Below are 16,622 nucleotides of genomic sequence, written 5' to 3' on the forward strand. Positions count from 1 at the left end.
TCCCCCAGCTTTCGTGCATGAGACTTGTCTAGGACATAATAAACTTCGTTTGTGGTGTAAAGTCTTAAAAGCTCGTGTAAGAATTTCAGACAGGAAACTGTTGATGTTTACATTTGTTTTTAGGCTTTTAAAATGGTGTCAGAAGTTCATTCGTTAGCAAACTGGTTTCCAGTTCAAATTGTATTATAGCCCATTTAATAAGAACAAATAAAACGTGAATTGAAGAGAAAGCGATACCATGAAACCATAGAAAGAAAAGCACAGCGCAAGGTAACAAGTACAGAAAAGTGTGACCTTCTTTATGACAGAGAACATTATGTGTTAAGAGAATAGCGAATCAACCCATTGGCTTACATGTGATATAGAGTGGAGATGACCAGATGATCCAGTTGACTTAATCCTGTGCACTCCCAAGGGAGCATAGGATCAGTAACGCGGATGACCTGGCTAGGAGGAAAAGAACATTGACCTCTCAATAGATGAATATATATCTGTGAAAGATCAGTCTTTCAAATACAAATTTTTGTTAAAGTATTATTGCTTTTATGATTTTGCATTGCTTAGTTTTTGTTTTTCTTTTTCATTTCACTAATTTAAACAAGCAAAATATTTAAACATCCTTTTTTAAAATAAACAAAGCTTATCTAAAGGAGAAGGACTCCGCCCTTATAACTATATCAGTACAGTACAAGTTCTTTCCCTTATTTGATATCAAACAAAATTAATAATTGATAAATAATTGACTTCTTGGATATTGTTTAAACTGATTTATGTCTTATCTATGCCAATGAATAAATGTGTGAATTTTCAACTTGATCCGAGAATGGGTGTGGGAGAAATAACGTGTAGACACTTTTTACCAGAAAGACAGATAGACAGACAAACAGACAGAGTGAGTTGGTATAAGCTTTGAAAAAGATCCATTTCGCATTTTTTTGAAACATTTGTATCCGTATAATGAAGTACTTCGAATACTTATTGAAATGTTGTACAAGTATCAGGAAAGTTGCAATACAAATCAACGATGTTTATTTTCAAGCGCTCAATCCTTTACAAACACGTTTCCACTCAAATTTTTAAAGCAGATGTTTTGGACTTTTCATATAAAATAAACTTTTGAGATAGTAATCTGTTTTTAAAAAAAGACAATTAAACAAACCATAAAATGTGGGGTTGTTTTTCTCAACATTTTAACTTTTTTTTTTTAGCGCGAAAATGTATCAAGGCAAATGTTATGTACACAAATGTCAAGATATGTTCGAATAACGTTGCTATGATAATGACATGAATCTATAGTATGACATACACACTAATTCTTGTTTTGCTTATATTTGGTTTGTCTAGAGACAACCCAAACCATTGCTAGCTAGATATCTTCATTTGAAAACATATATATGTACCAATACATATTTTCTGGGGGTAGCTGATAAAGGGTTTAATATATATATATACTTTTGTAATAATCATAAACTAAATGATAACAAGTTGATAACATGACAATACTAATAACATTTGTCAAATTCTGTACACTTGAGTTAAGCATTGAAACAGAAACTCCTTTTTGTTTTTGGAAAGTCTTAGCGTTTTCCAGCCTACTAGTAATTGACTCTCTTAAACAGAAAAAAAAAATAAGCCTGACATAATTCTAGCAATAAACAAAATATCATAAAATTATGTAGATCTACAAAAACCAATTGCAAATACTAATTAAAGACTTCTAAAATGTCAAAAAAAAAAGGGAAACCATCTACCTGCACCAGCGACGCCAACGTTGATTTGACCTCACTAAACTAAATTTGTTTTGGATTTATAAACTTTAATTTGTGTTGTGTAAAAAGAGCATGCATTCTTCTATTAATTCGATACCAAGTATAACAGTTTCTGATAACAAAAAGTTATTGAAGTTTAATCAGAAAAGGATTGTGAAATACAAATGAACAAAATGAATAATACTATCGGAACGAGGAAAATAATTAAGGAAAGAAAGAGTTAAACATTGTTATCCAATTTTCAGACATTGTAGCAAATGAGAAACTATACAAGAAATGAAATCTGACATTTTAGCATTTCATTTTAATGTTGAGATCTCAGGTATAATGCTACGTAAAAATAACAAACCAATATACAAAAATAAAATCAAAATAATAATAAAATAACAAAAAAAAAGACATATTTAGGCATTGGTCTGTTTTATTAGGAAATTTCATCTTTGCCAATAACACATCTAAAAGTAGACTACAGTGAGTGGTCTACATCCGGATGTGTTATGGTACATCCGGATGTGTTATGGTGAAAAGAAAGCTCATAACATTTACCATACACTTTTTTTGTTATGGTTTGAAATCTAAGATGAAATATCCCTAATAAAACTGAGTCGGATCAATGTCTAAATATAACTTTATAACAAACATGAGTAAATAAAACAAGAGTGTATTTGTTCAGTGTGACTCCATATGCAAGAACTGCCCTCATGCTTAAACCATGACCTTTGACATACAAAAAAAAAGTTTACAAAAAAATTAACTTTTTTAAATGACAATGAGCTACTGACAGTAGAGACAATGACATACATGAAGACAGGACAACAACTTAAACACAATTCTCTGTCCAGGAGACATATGAGACTTAACAGAACGATAATCGTAATCTATTTTTCTTTGTCTTATAAAAAATGAAAGTATGAGACCTAACTAAACACACTTTACAATCTTTGTTGTCAAAATTAATGTCTTAGTCTATTAATTAGATAAATAATTTCGAATTATTGGTTTTAGAACAAATTCAAACGAAGGTGTATAAATGAATTTTCTTTTAAAAAAAAATGCTATGTTACCAAATATCCAATATAAACGGACATAGAAATGAACGATAACTCTATGGTGTTCACAATTCAGTTAAACAGAATAATCCGCTCTTTGTTTAAATTAATTTGAAAAATTCGTTTTAAGGAATACAATACAGTAGATAAAAAGAAAAAAAAAGAGAAGCGACATGGACAAATGTGTGGCGATATAATGGACTCTCAGATAATGTAAGACAATATAAAGAGAAAGAATTATGAGAGATTTAGAACAAAGAAGATGATAGATTGAAATAGTCTTGTTACCAACTAATAAATAAACATAATTTGTGCTGAGAGCTGATAAAAGTAGATTCTGCTGTGCAAAAAGGTGCATAAAAATAGCATAGCTTTTAGAAGATATAGCTGGTCAATGCTATCGTATTCTGTTCACCGGATACACTAGAGACTTCATATACGTGATTGATAACATAGTGTTATAACTGTGGTTGCGACGGGGGTAGAGGCAACAGTGTATATTTAAGTCAGCACAGATGACACAGGGCGACGCTTAGCAGGAGGTCAACCGTGCCCAGTAACGACGCTTTAAGAAAGTACTGTGATCTGAACAGTCCACGTAACTAACCATTGGGGCACCACACATGATCTGTCGATCGTCTTTCTGAATTCTTCTCAGTCTTTTGCGTTGAGTAGAAGCTCTTTCAATGACAGACACGTCCATTCTTTTTTTTTTTCAATCACGTTTTCTGTCTGCATCTTCTTTTTCCTGGTACTGTTTCCTGTAGGAAGGTTTTTGGGAGCCCTAGGGATGTGATATGGTCATAAAGTTTTAGTTTTTGCGTTTTATTTTTACTGTGGTCTGCAGGTCATCGTCGAGAGCCAATTGCTGTGGTTAGTATTAAAATCGTCAAATATAAATTGATTTTGAAATCGCTGTCCGAAAAGTTTAAGTATCGCTGGTTTAGATGTTAACTGTAAGAGAAATGGACATATTTTGATATATTTTTTCTATTTTTTTTTTGAGGATCTCAGAGCAATGGGCATCTGATAGCAGTGGACATCTCAGAGCAGTGGACATTTCAGAGCAGTGGACATCTCATAGCAGTGGACATTTCAGAGCAGTGGACATTTCAGAGCAGTGGACATGTCAGAGCAGTGGACATATCAAAGCAGTGGACATATCAAAGCAGTGGGCATTTCAGAGCAGAGGACATCTCAGAGCAGTGGACATTTCAGAGCAGTGGACACCTCAGAGCAGTGGACATCTCAGAGCAGTGGACATCTCAGAGCAGTGGACATTTCAGAGCAGTGGACATCTCAGAGCAGTGGACATCTCAGAGCAGTGGACATCTCAGAGCAGTGGACATTTAAGATCAATTGACTTTTCAGATCAGTGGACATCTAAGAGCATTGAAGAGTAGAGAGGCTTGCTATGACAGATCTCTAAGGAGACAGCTGGTCGCCAATTGCGTCAAATGGAAAGTAAGTCTCATCTCACTTATCTGTCCCTTGACTTTCGTCGTAGGGGGCGCTGTGACAGTTTGTATAACCAAATCCCCCCACTTTTCCCGTGCAGCAGCTATTCTGAGAAGAATATCAAGAAATAGACCGGCCCATCTAGCTTTTCTTTGGACGACGCTTCCTTCATTCTCCCTCCACTGTACCTTGAATGACTTTTGACAGTGAGTCATGTCTTACAATAGGACTAAACTAGCTCAGCTTTAGTCTCTTCACAGTATTGAGAAGTTCCTCCTTTTTTTGCCAGCCAGAGTGTTGACTTGTCAAAGTATAAACTCATTTGTATTTTCCTGGTATCTGATACCCAGCATTTTTCTGTAACATTTAATATCAAAGACTTGGATTAGTCTAAATCTAATGTAAAAGAGATTCCTTTATCAGTAAAAAAAAAATATTTCTAAAACTGGTTTTGAGTACTATATGCGAATAACGCTCAAAAATACAATTATGGATTTTCTAAATGCGTTTGAAACTTAGGCTATATCACTTACAAAAACAATAAAACAACAAAACTACAACACCGACTCAAAAACTACAACAGCACCGTAAGAACAATAAACACGCTAAGAAACAATTAGATCTAGGAACGAGATTGTCGTCAACACAAACGCAACGCTAAGAAAAACATCAACACTATAAAGGTCACGTGATGGGGGCGGAGCTTGCACATCGAGCCACACCCAATCAGTTTTTTGGCTGCACGCATCCGTGGTGGAGGAAATCGGTCACCATCTCAAGGGTGACGTCCGGCACATCGTGGGGCGTCTGGTGACCACCGCCGTGGACGACGACCCTGCAGAACTTGCCGGTCCGAGAGTAGAATCCTTTGAGTCGCTTGTCCTGCTTCCAATAGTTTCTGGAAATAGCAGAGCATAAAAAAAATATATTTAAAATTTCTAGACTAAACAAACTTCAACAAAATCTTGATGAAATAGACCAGTGTTTCCCAAACCTCTGATTTGCACATAGCTCTCAAATAAATTTTTTAATGTTAATTCCCCCCCCCCCCCCACACACACACTTTAATTTATTAATAGAACATAATGACTTGGTATTAAACAAAAAATCAGTTAATGAGCTGCAACGTGTACCCCCTCCATAGTCTTCTCGTACCCCTGGGGGTACGCGTACCCCACTTTGGGAAACACTGAGATCGAGCACTAATAGAGATATTGACCAATGCCAGTGTCAACTCAGGGGGTTGGTATGGAGCCAGTAATCTTATGGAGTGTGCTAAGTATTCTGTAATGTTGAGGAGTAATTCTTTGAATTGCAAGTTTCTGTTGCTGGTTAGTGGCGTACCGTGGGTGCCAAGCGCCCGGGGCTGCAAGGGCTGTTCGCGCCCCACTCTCACCTAACAATAGTGCACATTGTATATATATATATATATATATATATATATATATATATATATATATATATATATGAACATTCATAAGAAAGCAAAACAAAAAATTTTCTTCTAAAGTTAACGAAGTTAAAGAACAGTCTGTAGTGACAGAAATATTTATTTTATAGTGTGGTCTCGAGAACGACTTAGAGTAATGCCGAAATAAAGTATTTCAGCATTTACAGTCCTCGAGGAAGTAGTTAAAAAATTCACGGCTGGGAAGCACTAGCTCTCGATCGCTCCTCATGGCGAGAAGCTGTGAGTCTAGGAGTCTCAAGATTTGAAGAAAGAAGAGTGACCAGGGCGAAAAAGCGCCAAATCAACAATAAGCTGAGCGATGAAGCAGGCCTATCTGCAACTGACATAACCCACCCATGCCACATATGCGACCGGCTTTTTAAAGCGAGGATTGGACTTAACAGCCATCTTCGAGTCCATAGGAAATGAGAAATGTGCTCATCTTTGACCACGAAGGAGAAGTTATATATATATATATATATATATATATATATATATATATATATAGTTATAAAATCCAAGACCCTTATTCAGTTATTTAAAAAAAAGTAAAGTTCCCCTTTCAGACCTTGCAGATGGTGTAAAGGTCATCTGTTTCTGTGGCCCACTGTTAACGAGGATGTCATGTGGGCAGCACAACGATCAACCGCCTTTATTTTTCCCCAACTAATGTCAGGTACCCATTAGAGTTTGGTGGACTCAGAGGCACCCAAAGATCCCGGAAAAAATCTCAGTCTTCACCAGGATTCGAACCCAAGATCTCGGTTCCGAAACCAAGCGCTTTACCACTCAGCCACCGCGCCTCCTAATCAGCCATTATCGATACAGATAAATTTAGTCATTTTTAGATACAGATCGATTCAGTCATTCTAGATACATATATCTTCAGTCATTATGGATACAGATCGATTCCGTCACAATAAATACCGATAGATTTAATCGTTATAAATACAGGTACATTTAATCATTATTGATGCACAGATAGATTCAGTTATTAGAGATTTAGAAAGATTCAGTCATTATAGATGAAGTTGAAACAAATTGCTAAAACTATTTCTTTCTTCTGAGAAGGTATTCGCTCTTTTTGTTTAGTCCATCAGCTCGTCTTGCTGAATTTAGACATATAAAATGTATACAAATTTACAAACCCGTATCAGTATCTAAATTAGTCCTTTTTTGAACGTATTTGTCACGTACTATCCCCGTGTTCGGTTAATGAATAGAATGGTTGAGAATATTCGTGTGACGTCACAAAGAAACAAATTTTTGTTGTTCTGGCTTTGTGACAGTTTTATTGAACGAGGACATGGAACCGCTAAGATTTATTAGTACGGCTGTAAATTACTCAATCAAATAAATAAACAAATTGATCTGCATACTGACACTAGTTAGGGTAGTTAGTCGTTTTGGTGGCCGCATAACTCGACCAGACAAACAATTACATTGACATCATCTAAGACAGGCGTTCTCAACCTGTGGATCGCGACACCTTTGGGGGTTGTGTAATTTAAGCACAAATGTATTGCACACTTCATAAAATGATATAAAGCTTGCTATGTAAATACATCATGGATGTCAGATAAATCCATATGTACATTTAAGATTTAATTATGATTTTATAACATTAGCAAAATCACAATTAGGGCTTACCTAGGCCCATGAACGAATTAAAGTTTACTGTTGGAGGTCACCGCCTAGTGGAGAATCGTGTTACGGTTGATAAAGTTGATAACAGCTGATCTAAGACTTAATTGGCAAGTTCTGAAAGGGAGCTTATAATATCAAAATTGTCATTCTATAAATTAATTGTTTAACATACCTCATTGATCTATTGTAGTGCTCTTGTCCATTCCAAGGGGTGGACATCACGGCGGCCTCGATCATGACCGAACTGACCACAACATCGTAGTCTCCATTGTATATAAGTACTTTGATATTGTTCATTAACTGGGCAAGCTCTTCCTTCGTGCTGACCATCACGTCAGGCCCGTAGCACTGGGAGAGATTATCGTTGGACACAATGTACTTTTGATTCCCCACGTGCACTGCCTTGCGCATGTCCAGCGTCGTCATGACCTCCCCCACCAGGCTGTAGTTCGCCTCCTCCCCGGATACGTAGTTATCAAGCGAGGGTAAAGGAAGGTCCGTCAGGAGGACCAGCTGCTCGAACAACTGGGAGAATGTCTTGTTGGCATTGCCCCCCTCGAGGAACTCTTTATACATAGCTTGCACCCTGTTCTTGTGCTTGTTCATATCGTGGTGGCTGATGGCGCCCACGGCGTACAAGTAGTCAAAGAACGCCACGCTCTGAGTTTTGGGGTCGAAATACGGGCCCCCGAGAATGATTCCTTTCAAGTTGATATCATTTCTTTCTGATAAGATTCTATACGCTAAAGGCGGTATGTACTTCCCTGCATATGATTGACCTCCTATATACAGCTCTAAATCTTTGAGGTCTGGAAACATTATGAAAAACTGATCCACGAAATGAAACAAGTCATGGCAGTACCCTTCCTTATCCAGCTTATATCCTCTTGTTCCTGTTTCAGAAAAACTGTACCCGGTACCAACCGGGTTGTCGATGTAGACCACTGAAAATGGACCCACCCAGCTGTGGTTTCTCTTCCCGTAGGAATTCCCGTAGAGCTTGTAGTTGACCTCCATCGGCCCGTGTTCCCAGAACAGGCCTATCATGGACGACACTGCGGGGCCACCATTGAGCCATAGTAGCAATGGAGCCGACGGGTTAGAGGGAGACGGGAAAAACCAGAAGAAAAGATGATTGCGGACTCTTCGGTCCACAGTCAGGTAGCCAGCGTAGCTCAGCGGGACAATGGTCGGTGGACGAAAGCGGACCAAGCTGAGATTCCTAGCGAGGCCGACGTCGCCCCTGTCGAGGTATGGAGTGAGGAGTAATGGCCCGCTGCTTGTTTGCTGCTGGGATTGTGGGTGGCTGTGACCAAGACAGACGAGCACGATCAGACCTAGCCATAAGACCAGGGATGAGCACGTCTGTATAGTCATTCCTGAAAATTAAAAACAGAGAAATGAATGTATTTTAAAGCCACAACAAATCGAATTGACTTAACTCTTTCTCTCCGTTACTATTTAACACTTTCTGATGGAATAAACGTTGGTATCGTCAGTTAGGAGAGAAAGAGTTAACAAACTCATTGGAGCAAACAAACATTTTCTTATCTTAATCAACTACAAAAATGAGCATGAACGCCCCTGCACTGCCTCAGTGGCCATCTAAACCCATTTCATGGACTAGATGCTTCCATAGATGTAGAACAGAGATGGCCAAAGTATGACCCGCGAAGCGGTGCTGGCCGGTCCGACGAATCGTCGGTGGACAGTGTAAAGAATCAGGAAACTAGGGAAGGCTATCATTCCTTCTGACCTATTCTAATATTCATTTAAATTTCATTGTTGTAAAACATAAAATGTTTTTATTCCTGATGACATTTTTATGACAACTATTTATAATTAGAAACTTCACTCTGGCCGTGTTGCGATGCGCCCGTGACACTAGTGTTGTACATTTATGTGGCCCCCAGTCTGAATAAGGTTTGAGCATCACTGATTTAGAATATTAGACTGAACAACGATTGTATTTGATCACCTTTTTTTGTGTTATCTATTTGATTGTGAAAAAAAATCTAATTGGTCGCTTAGGATTCTTTGAATATGAGGTTCGTCTATCTATCTATCTATCTATCTATCTATCTATCTATCTATCTATCTATCTATCTATCTATCTATCTATCTATCTATCTATCTATCTATCTATCTATCTATCTATCTATCGATCTATCTATCTATCTATCTATCTATCTATCTATCTATCTATCTATCTATCTATCTATCTATCTATCTATCTATCTATCTAACTATCTATCTAACTATCTATCTATCATCTTCTGTATTCAGAACAAATAATTTATTCAAAATTAGGATTTTCTTTCCAAAACAAATATCCCGTTGTTGTTTTTTCGCGGTGATTATAACGTATTGGCATATTTCAGAAGTTTAAAATACAAAACAGAACCAGAACTGATATAGAATAAAAGTCAATTGGAAGTGAATCACAACAGAAAGACACAAATCAGCGGCCAACTTTTATTTCCAACAGAATTTTGATTTTGCGAATGTATCCCTGTGTGGAGATGTTTGACTTAATAACAAAAAAAGCGCACGTCTAGACCTCACTCTATATAGATGTAGCACAAATGTACGTAATTTTTTAAATATTTTTTGTATTCATTTAAATTGCAACGATTAGACTGCCCCCCAATGAGAAAAATGCACTTGTAGAATAGAATGGTTGTACTGTCTAATGACGCCACGATTGACCTTTTTTTTTTTTCCTCCCGTCGAATTAAGATTGAAGTCAATAAGCTGAAAACAACATGCTCATTAGGGACGACTCCGCTGATAGGATGAAACTAATCAGATCTCCATTAGAGCGATTGACATGTGGGGGAAGGGGGAGGGAGTAATAGGGGGGATTATTTGAGAGGGGGGGGGGTAGATTTTTATCAGAATATTAGAATTTTTTTCTTTTTTACAGTTTAGTCTAATTATTTAAGAGGGAAAGGAGATGTCATTAATTTCTTGTCTTAAACATTAGATCTTGATTTTAAAAGACCAACTTTAACGCTTCTATAAAAAACTTATAAATTTTAAATATATACATAAAATACTACTAAAATGTAATGTTAAATCATACAGTAAAATATGCTGCCACTAGTTAAAGAGCTGAAAGCCCCATTATTTCCTTGCTAAATATCAACGGCCCTCTGTTTCTGTTTGTTATAAACGTTTCGAATGTTCCTTTAGAGCTGAAGATTATTAGGGCAGGGCTCGAACCGAGGGCCACCGAAACGACAGCCCAGAGCGCATGCAACTCCATCACGGCAGCCACTTAGGGAAGAGGTAGAAGGGTTGGCTTCCTTTAATATAGTTCAATTAGGTATCACACTGAAATAATCTAAGACCCTGGACCAGACACTGAAATACTGCAGCCCCACAAGGGATCGCATATAAACGGGCTCTACTTTTTAAAATAAACAATTTCTTATCTTATGTTATCTTATTTTATATAATACAGATGTTACTTCAAAAAAAAGAAGATGATTATGTCCTACGCGTCATGCATTTAGACATGCATATTAACCAATGACCTAAATTCTGCTAAGTCACTGGTTTTCCTGACTGGTTCAGGCAGTCCATTCCATGCTCTAGTAGCACTAGGGAAGAAGGAGAATTTGTACGAATTTTTCATAGCATATGGGACGAGGAATGTGCCTTTATCTTTGTGTCTGTGTGAGTATTTTATTAGATTTTGTTTTTGCACTTGAAGATTATGGTTCAGTGTTTTATGTATAATTGCTACTTTACTTTTGAGTCTTCTATCCTGAAGGCTTTCTAAATTTAGTGATTTTTCTAACAAAATATACATATCATCTTTTAAATAAACGAAGATTATGGGAAATTAGATATTTGACAAGTGCTCTACTTTTTTCTGCTTCTAAATGATCATCATCATCATCATCAAACTCCATTTGAGTGAAGGCTTGAGAGGCTTAAATCCTCTCTTGCAAAAGCCCTGGACAGAAACCCTGCCGTCTTGCCTCCACGACGGGGAAGTGCGGTCAGGGCGCCTCATGCGCTCCCAGACTCCAAGGGCTTTCTCGGACTTGTCCCAGCACTCAAACCACTTTTCCATTCTAAATGATATTCATTTAGATTTACTAATTTTATTGCTAGAAGCATTTTTTAAATTGAATTTTGAAGAGAGAAGAGGCCCAAATAAATAAAAACCTCGCCCAGGGCCTTAGCTTACTAAAATCCGGCACTGTTAAGGTCTTTCAAACTCTTATTCGAGACGTCTTGAATCAAGGGCCACATGAAGTAAGGGCTGTCTATTTCACGCTCTACCGTGTTTAGTAGGACCTATTAAAATGCCATTGTCAACCTGTAGGCTAGTGCTTTTACCATAAGAGAACTATGAAGCGATACTATTGAATCTATATGCAGCTTCAGTGGCAATAATATATTTTTATCAAGTATGTTTGTTTACTAAAATAGATGTTTTTATTGGGTTTTTTATTTCAGTAATACTGATTAGGTGGCCTAGTGGTAAAGCGCTTGACTTACGAACCGAAGGGTTTTGTGTTCGAACCTAGGTGAAGACTGTGATTTTTGAATTTCTGGATTTTTAGGACGTCTTGATTCCACCGAACTCTAATGATTACCATAATTAATCTTTCATGCACTTAAGCATTTGTGGTACTATCCAGGTATCTGACAGTGTTCTGTAGGGTTTACCCGTCTCCATTCAGGGCAAGACTCCCCGCATGCATCAATTTTATCATTTATAATGCCAGTGGAACCTTCTAAGTCATTTTTGAGCCCTCGTGGACTGCTTCGCGATGTGTTCCACTGTCTCGTTCTGCAGTGTCGACATCTGGGATCGTAGTTATCTCATATCCTCGCGAGGCAGACTCGTGCCAAAATAGCTTTATCCTCTCTAGCTAGCTTCCACCACTCCCCCCTTTCTGTTTGGGCGTTTTGGAAACTTCCAGACTCCCCGGTGCTTCTTATCATCTTATCTTATAAAATATAGACGTTACTTCATAAAAGAAGATGATTACGTCCCACGCGCGTCCTTAGGACAATCTAGTCATGCATGTTAATCAATGAATTAAATTCTGCCAAGTCATTGATTTTCCTGGCTGACTCGGGCAACCCATACCATGCTCTAATAGCATTAGGGAAGAAATTGTATTTATACTAATTTTACATTCCTAGCATATGGAACAAGGAATGTGCCTCTAACCCAGGTATATGTAATATCATAACTGCACTAGTATATGGACAGTAAGTTAACTTTTAGGGCTTTTTAAAATTAGTTTTATGTTCTCACGATTAAGGTTAACATTGTGCAAGCTTCATGGTCATGTGGATGTCATTTGTTCTCTGTTGTAAACACATGCACTTTTTTGTTTTGTTATAAAGGTTATATGACCTGTGAGTAATATCAACAAAGGGAATGCCTTTACAATTTCGTATGTTTCTATTAATTAATGTACAGCACCAGTTAGTATCATTAGTTTCAATGTTTTTGTTTTTTTTTTAAAATAAAAAGAGAAAGCCCAAAAGGTAAAGAATGCACATGCAATTTTTTTTTTTCATTTTATCAGAATTTCCAACTTTGGATTCTTAAAATAAACTATAATTTCAGAACACATGTACTTAGTTTTTTTTTTTTTTTTTTTTTTTTTTATAAATTATAAGTAACATTAAGTTAAGATATAATAAAGGTTTAACCTAATCCGCATAAAAGTAAAAAAAAAAATTTTATTGCATCGTTTCCAAGAAACGGCTATTAAGATAACAGATGCATTTCTGCTTTTATTGCAATTACTGTTGATATATGTTAATAATGTTAATATATGCATCTTTCAAGGAATTAGTGAAATCTCTTCGATAGAATGACACTGACATGTAAAAAGTTTCAGATTTCAGCTTCGTATCTATGAGATGGCATCAAGGTCGGACCAGGGAATAAAGAGAGCGCTTAAGCTTAGGAATAATGCGTGGAAGATAGCGCAAAGGATAGATAATTTTTTTTACCTTGCATCCTGTGTTTCTATTTAGATGTTTTTTTTTTCAGTTTTGGGATCATTTTTTTAGGCTATGTGTTCGGGTGCGTGGTGGCTTAGTGATATCGCGCTTGGCTTCCGAACAGAGAGTTTCTGGGGTCGAATCTCGGTGAAGAATGGGGGTTTTAATTTCGGGATTTTAAGGACGCTCCTGAGTCCACCCAACTCTAATGGGTATCTGACTTAAGTTGGGAGCGAAAAAGGAGGTTGGTCGTTGTGCTGGCCACACGACACCCTGCTAGTTAAACGTGGGCAAAAGAAACAGATGCCCTTTACATCATCTGCCCTATAGATCTCAAGGTCTGAAAGAAGTTTACTTTTTTTTTTTACTTTTACTATTACTGATCATGACTAAGACTAAGACTAAGACTAAGACTGCTTTATTGATCCTTACGGAAATTTGTTGTGATTACAAGGACTCGTTTCTCATATAAAGACAACACAACAGAAACATACACATAAATACAACAGACACAACGTAAAGAGTTCATTCAGCGACTACACACAGGTATCTTGGTGCATTCCATGTTCCCTGATCAATGAGTGGCGGTGATAGAGTCTGACCGAGTGAGGTACGAACGAGTTTTTGTACCGCTCCGTTCTTGTTTTGATTGACAGCAGTCGCCCACTTCGCGACGACCTGGCGTAGTTCTGATGGAGCGGGTGGCCGTTGTCTTCCAAGATTTTTTCGATTTTTCTTAGGCACGTTTGTTCAAAAAGTTCCTTTAAATGTGGTAATGTTGTGAGTGTAATTTTTGATGCTTTTTTAATGATGTTTTCTAGACGTTGCAACAGTTTAGATGAGGCGTTGCCTTGCCAACAACTTATTCCGTATGTTAGCAGATTTTGTACAGTTGCGCCGTAAAATGTCTCAAGGATCTTCTTGTTGAATTTAAAACTGTTGAGTTTGTATAGAAAAAAGAGTCGCTGGGCTGTTTTCTTTGTCAGAGTTTCTTTCTTCCAAAACGCTAACATGTAAGTTCCCGCGGAAGAAATTGCGACCCATGGTTCAGAAGTTTCTATAGCTGACGGTTTGGTGCTTACCTCGGACTGGGAAGGAGAATTACACACGGTGTCGCCATTGCATGGAGGACGACGAGACAATAGAACACATTCTTTACGAATGCAGAGTTCTGCACGAAAGGCGATTGGAACAAGGATTTGATAGATAACTGGTTCATGGCCGACACAAAGGCTGTCCTTGTACGGGGACAAGGCAACCTTAAAACTCACTGCTCACTTCCTCTCACGTGCTCTAAGGGAGTAATTCCAAGCATGTTTTTCGCTGCCAATGGGGTTTCTGAATAGCTGACGGTTGACGAGGGTGTCATGTGACTATCACAAACACCAGCCACCTTTACGTTCTGGTCCGAAGGATCCCGAAATTCACATCTCAGTCTTAACCTGGATTCGAACTCACACCACTCTGTCACCACGCACCCTAAATAATAAGAAGCTAATAATCTTTATATTTACAAGGGGTTCAATGCATATGAAGTGTTTAGCGCCCTTAAAATGGTTTCATGAAAGCAGGAGTCTTCTTAAAATTTGGACCTAAAGAATAACAGCAATATACTGCCTTGTCGCGCTGTGTATGATGAGACTCTCTCTTCCCTTTGAATTTAAAGAGTGTAATCATCAAGGTATCTGTTTAACTTTTCCCTAACACTAGATTTGAGTGTCTGCTACATAGAACCACTCTTTTGTACATGCCAACGATATATGCCTATTATATTAGCAGAGCCGGATTTGAAGGACTGGTAACCCATGGACAACGAAATAGAGGAGACTCCGAATTATGTTCCGAATTAAGAAAAAAATTTTGTCCGTCAGGTCTTTCAAACATTTATTGCCAACAAATACAATTATTTTAACAATAGAATGTAGCTATTTGTTAATAATGTCTAATACGATTTATTAACGAATGAAATTTCGCGAGTTTTTTTTTCTTTCGACGAAAAATCGTTGATGATTTGGATGATATTTCTGTTGTGGGGAGGGGGCTCGCTTGCATTAACCCTAACCTCCCCCCCCCCTTTTGCATAGTTTTATTCGACTTTTAGAATCACGTGGTAAATTTGGGGTAATTAAATATAATCAATTATCAAATAAAATTTATATTTAAACAGAATATTAGCTGGCCTGGAAATGAAGGGTTTAAAATTTCAGTCTGACCACCGTCCGTCTAATGATGTATATGCCTGCACTTTCACAGGTGTTTTAAATTGAAACCTATCACATAATGAAATAGCTGTTTTCAATCTTTGCATGCCATTTTATTTTCAAATTAACTCTTTAAGTGCAGATTATCAAAGAACGTTTTTTTGTTCGTTTTCAGTTCAGGTCTTAGAAAACATCGAAGAAATAGCAAAGATTTAAACCTGGTAGACCTTAGATTATATTTGAAACACTTTACAAATAAAGCCTTGCAACTCATGTTGAGTCAAAGTTTCTAAATATTTGTATAATTTTAAGTGCTACAGACAACTATCTTCCTCACCAAAACTTGTTTTAGAATAAGATCTACGTTACGACTCTGTGCTATAGAAAAATAAAATAAAATACGAAGCCAAATTAAAAAAACCTGCTTTGAAATGATCCACCGGTTTGTTTTGATGCTAAGTGTCTGCGATAAATATTTATCTTTATTAAATTGAGAGTGTATTTTTAACTTGTGAACAGGCGATGTTAGCTACTCGCAAGTCTATGACATTATATATATATATATATATATAGTTTTCCCTTTGATAATGATCGTTGTATTATCCGACGGGGGGCTGAGGGTTTCGCATTGCGTTTGGCCAACGTTCTCCCGTAATGTTTGGTTACACATTGAGCAAGTTGTTCCAGTTGACCGATGGCTACCTGGTCGAGTGGCACGCGTTTTGGACTATCGTTCGTTGGTATCAGGTGCGGCATTGGCGGCCCTAGGCGAAGTGAGCTTGGTGGCCCTAAATTTAAAAAAATAAATAAATAAAAAGATACAGTGAAAAATAGAAGTATGCAATTTATTAAAAACCCGTCTGTGTCAATATCTAAGTAAACAAATATCTGAAATGTATACATCGTAACTTGTGCAATGGAAACAGAGAATATTTATTCTTATCTTATATAATACTATGTTTGAGATCTAATTGAAGTTTCGCCCTTTTTTCTCTCCAAATTTTGTTTAGTCACGTGTGAAGCAACCCTCCCCCCTTCTCAACAATTGGAGGTCCTAGGCGGC

General features: G+C 37.3%; 1 protein-coding gene across 1 annotated transcript in view; it reads right to left on the reverse strand.

Annotated features, from left to right (window-relative positions):
- Positions 1–784: 784 nt before the first annotated feature.
- The window catches only part of LOC106073070 (probable serine carboxypeptidase CPVL), a 47,373-nt gene continuing 31,535 nt past the window's right edge, over positions 785–16,622 (reverse strand). The window contains exons 3-4 of the mRNA XM_056044540.1: positions 7,546–8,752; positions 785–5,174 (exon numbers count right to left, since the gene is read on the reverse strand). Of these exons, the coding sequence (XP_055900515.1) occupies positions 5,003–5,174; positions 7,546–8,750 (1,377 nt within the window). The 5' untranslated portion in view covers positions 8,751–8,752 and the 3' untranslated portion in view covers positions 785–5,002. The remainder of the gene's footprint in view (positions 5,175–7,545; positions 8,753–16,622) is intronic.

This window comes from Biomphalaria glabrata, chromosome 10 (genome assembly GCF_947242115.1).
Source record: "Biomphalaria glabrata chromosome 10, xgBioGlab47.1, whole genome shotgun sequence".
Classification (NCBI taxonomy): domain Eukaryota; kingdom Metazoa; phylum Mollusca; class Gastropoda; family Planorbidae; genus Biomphalaria; species Biomphalaria glabrata.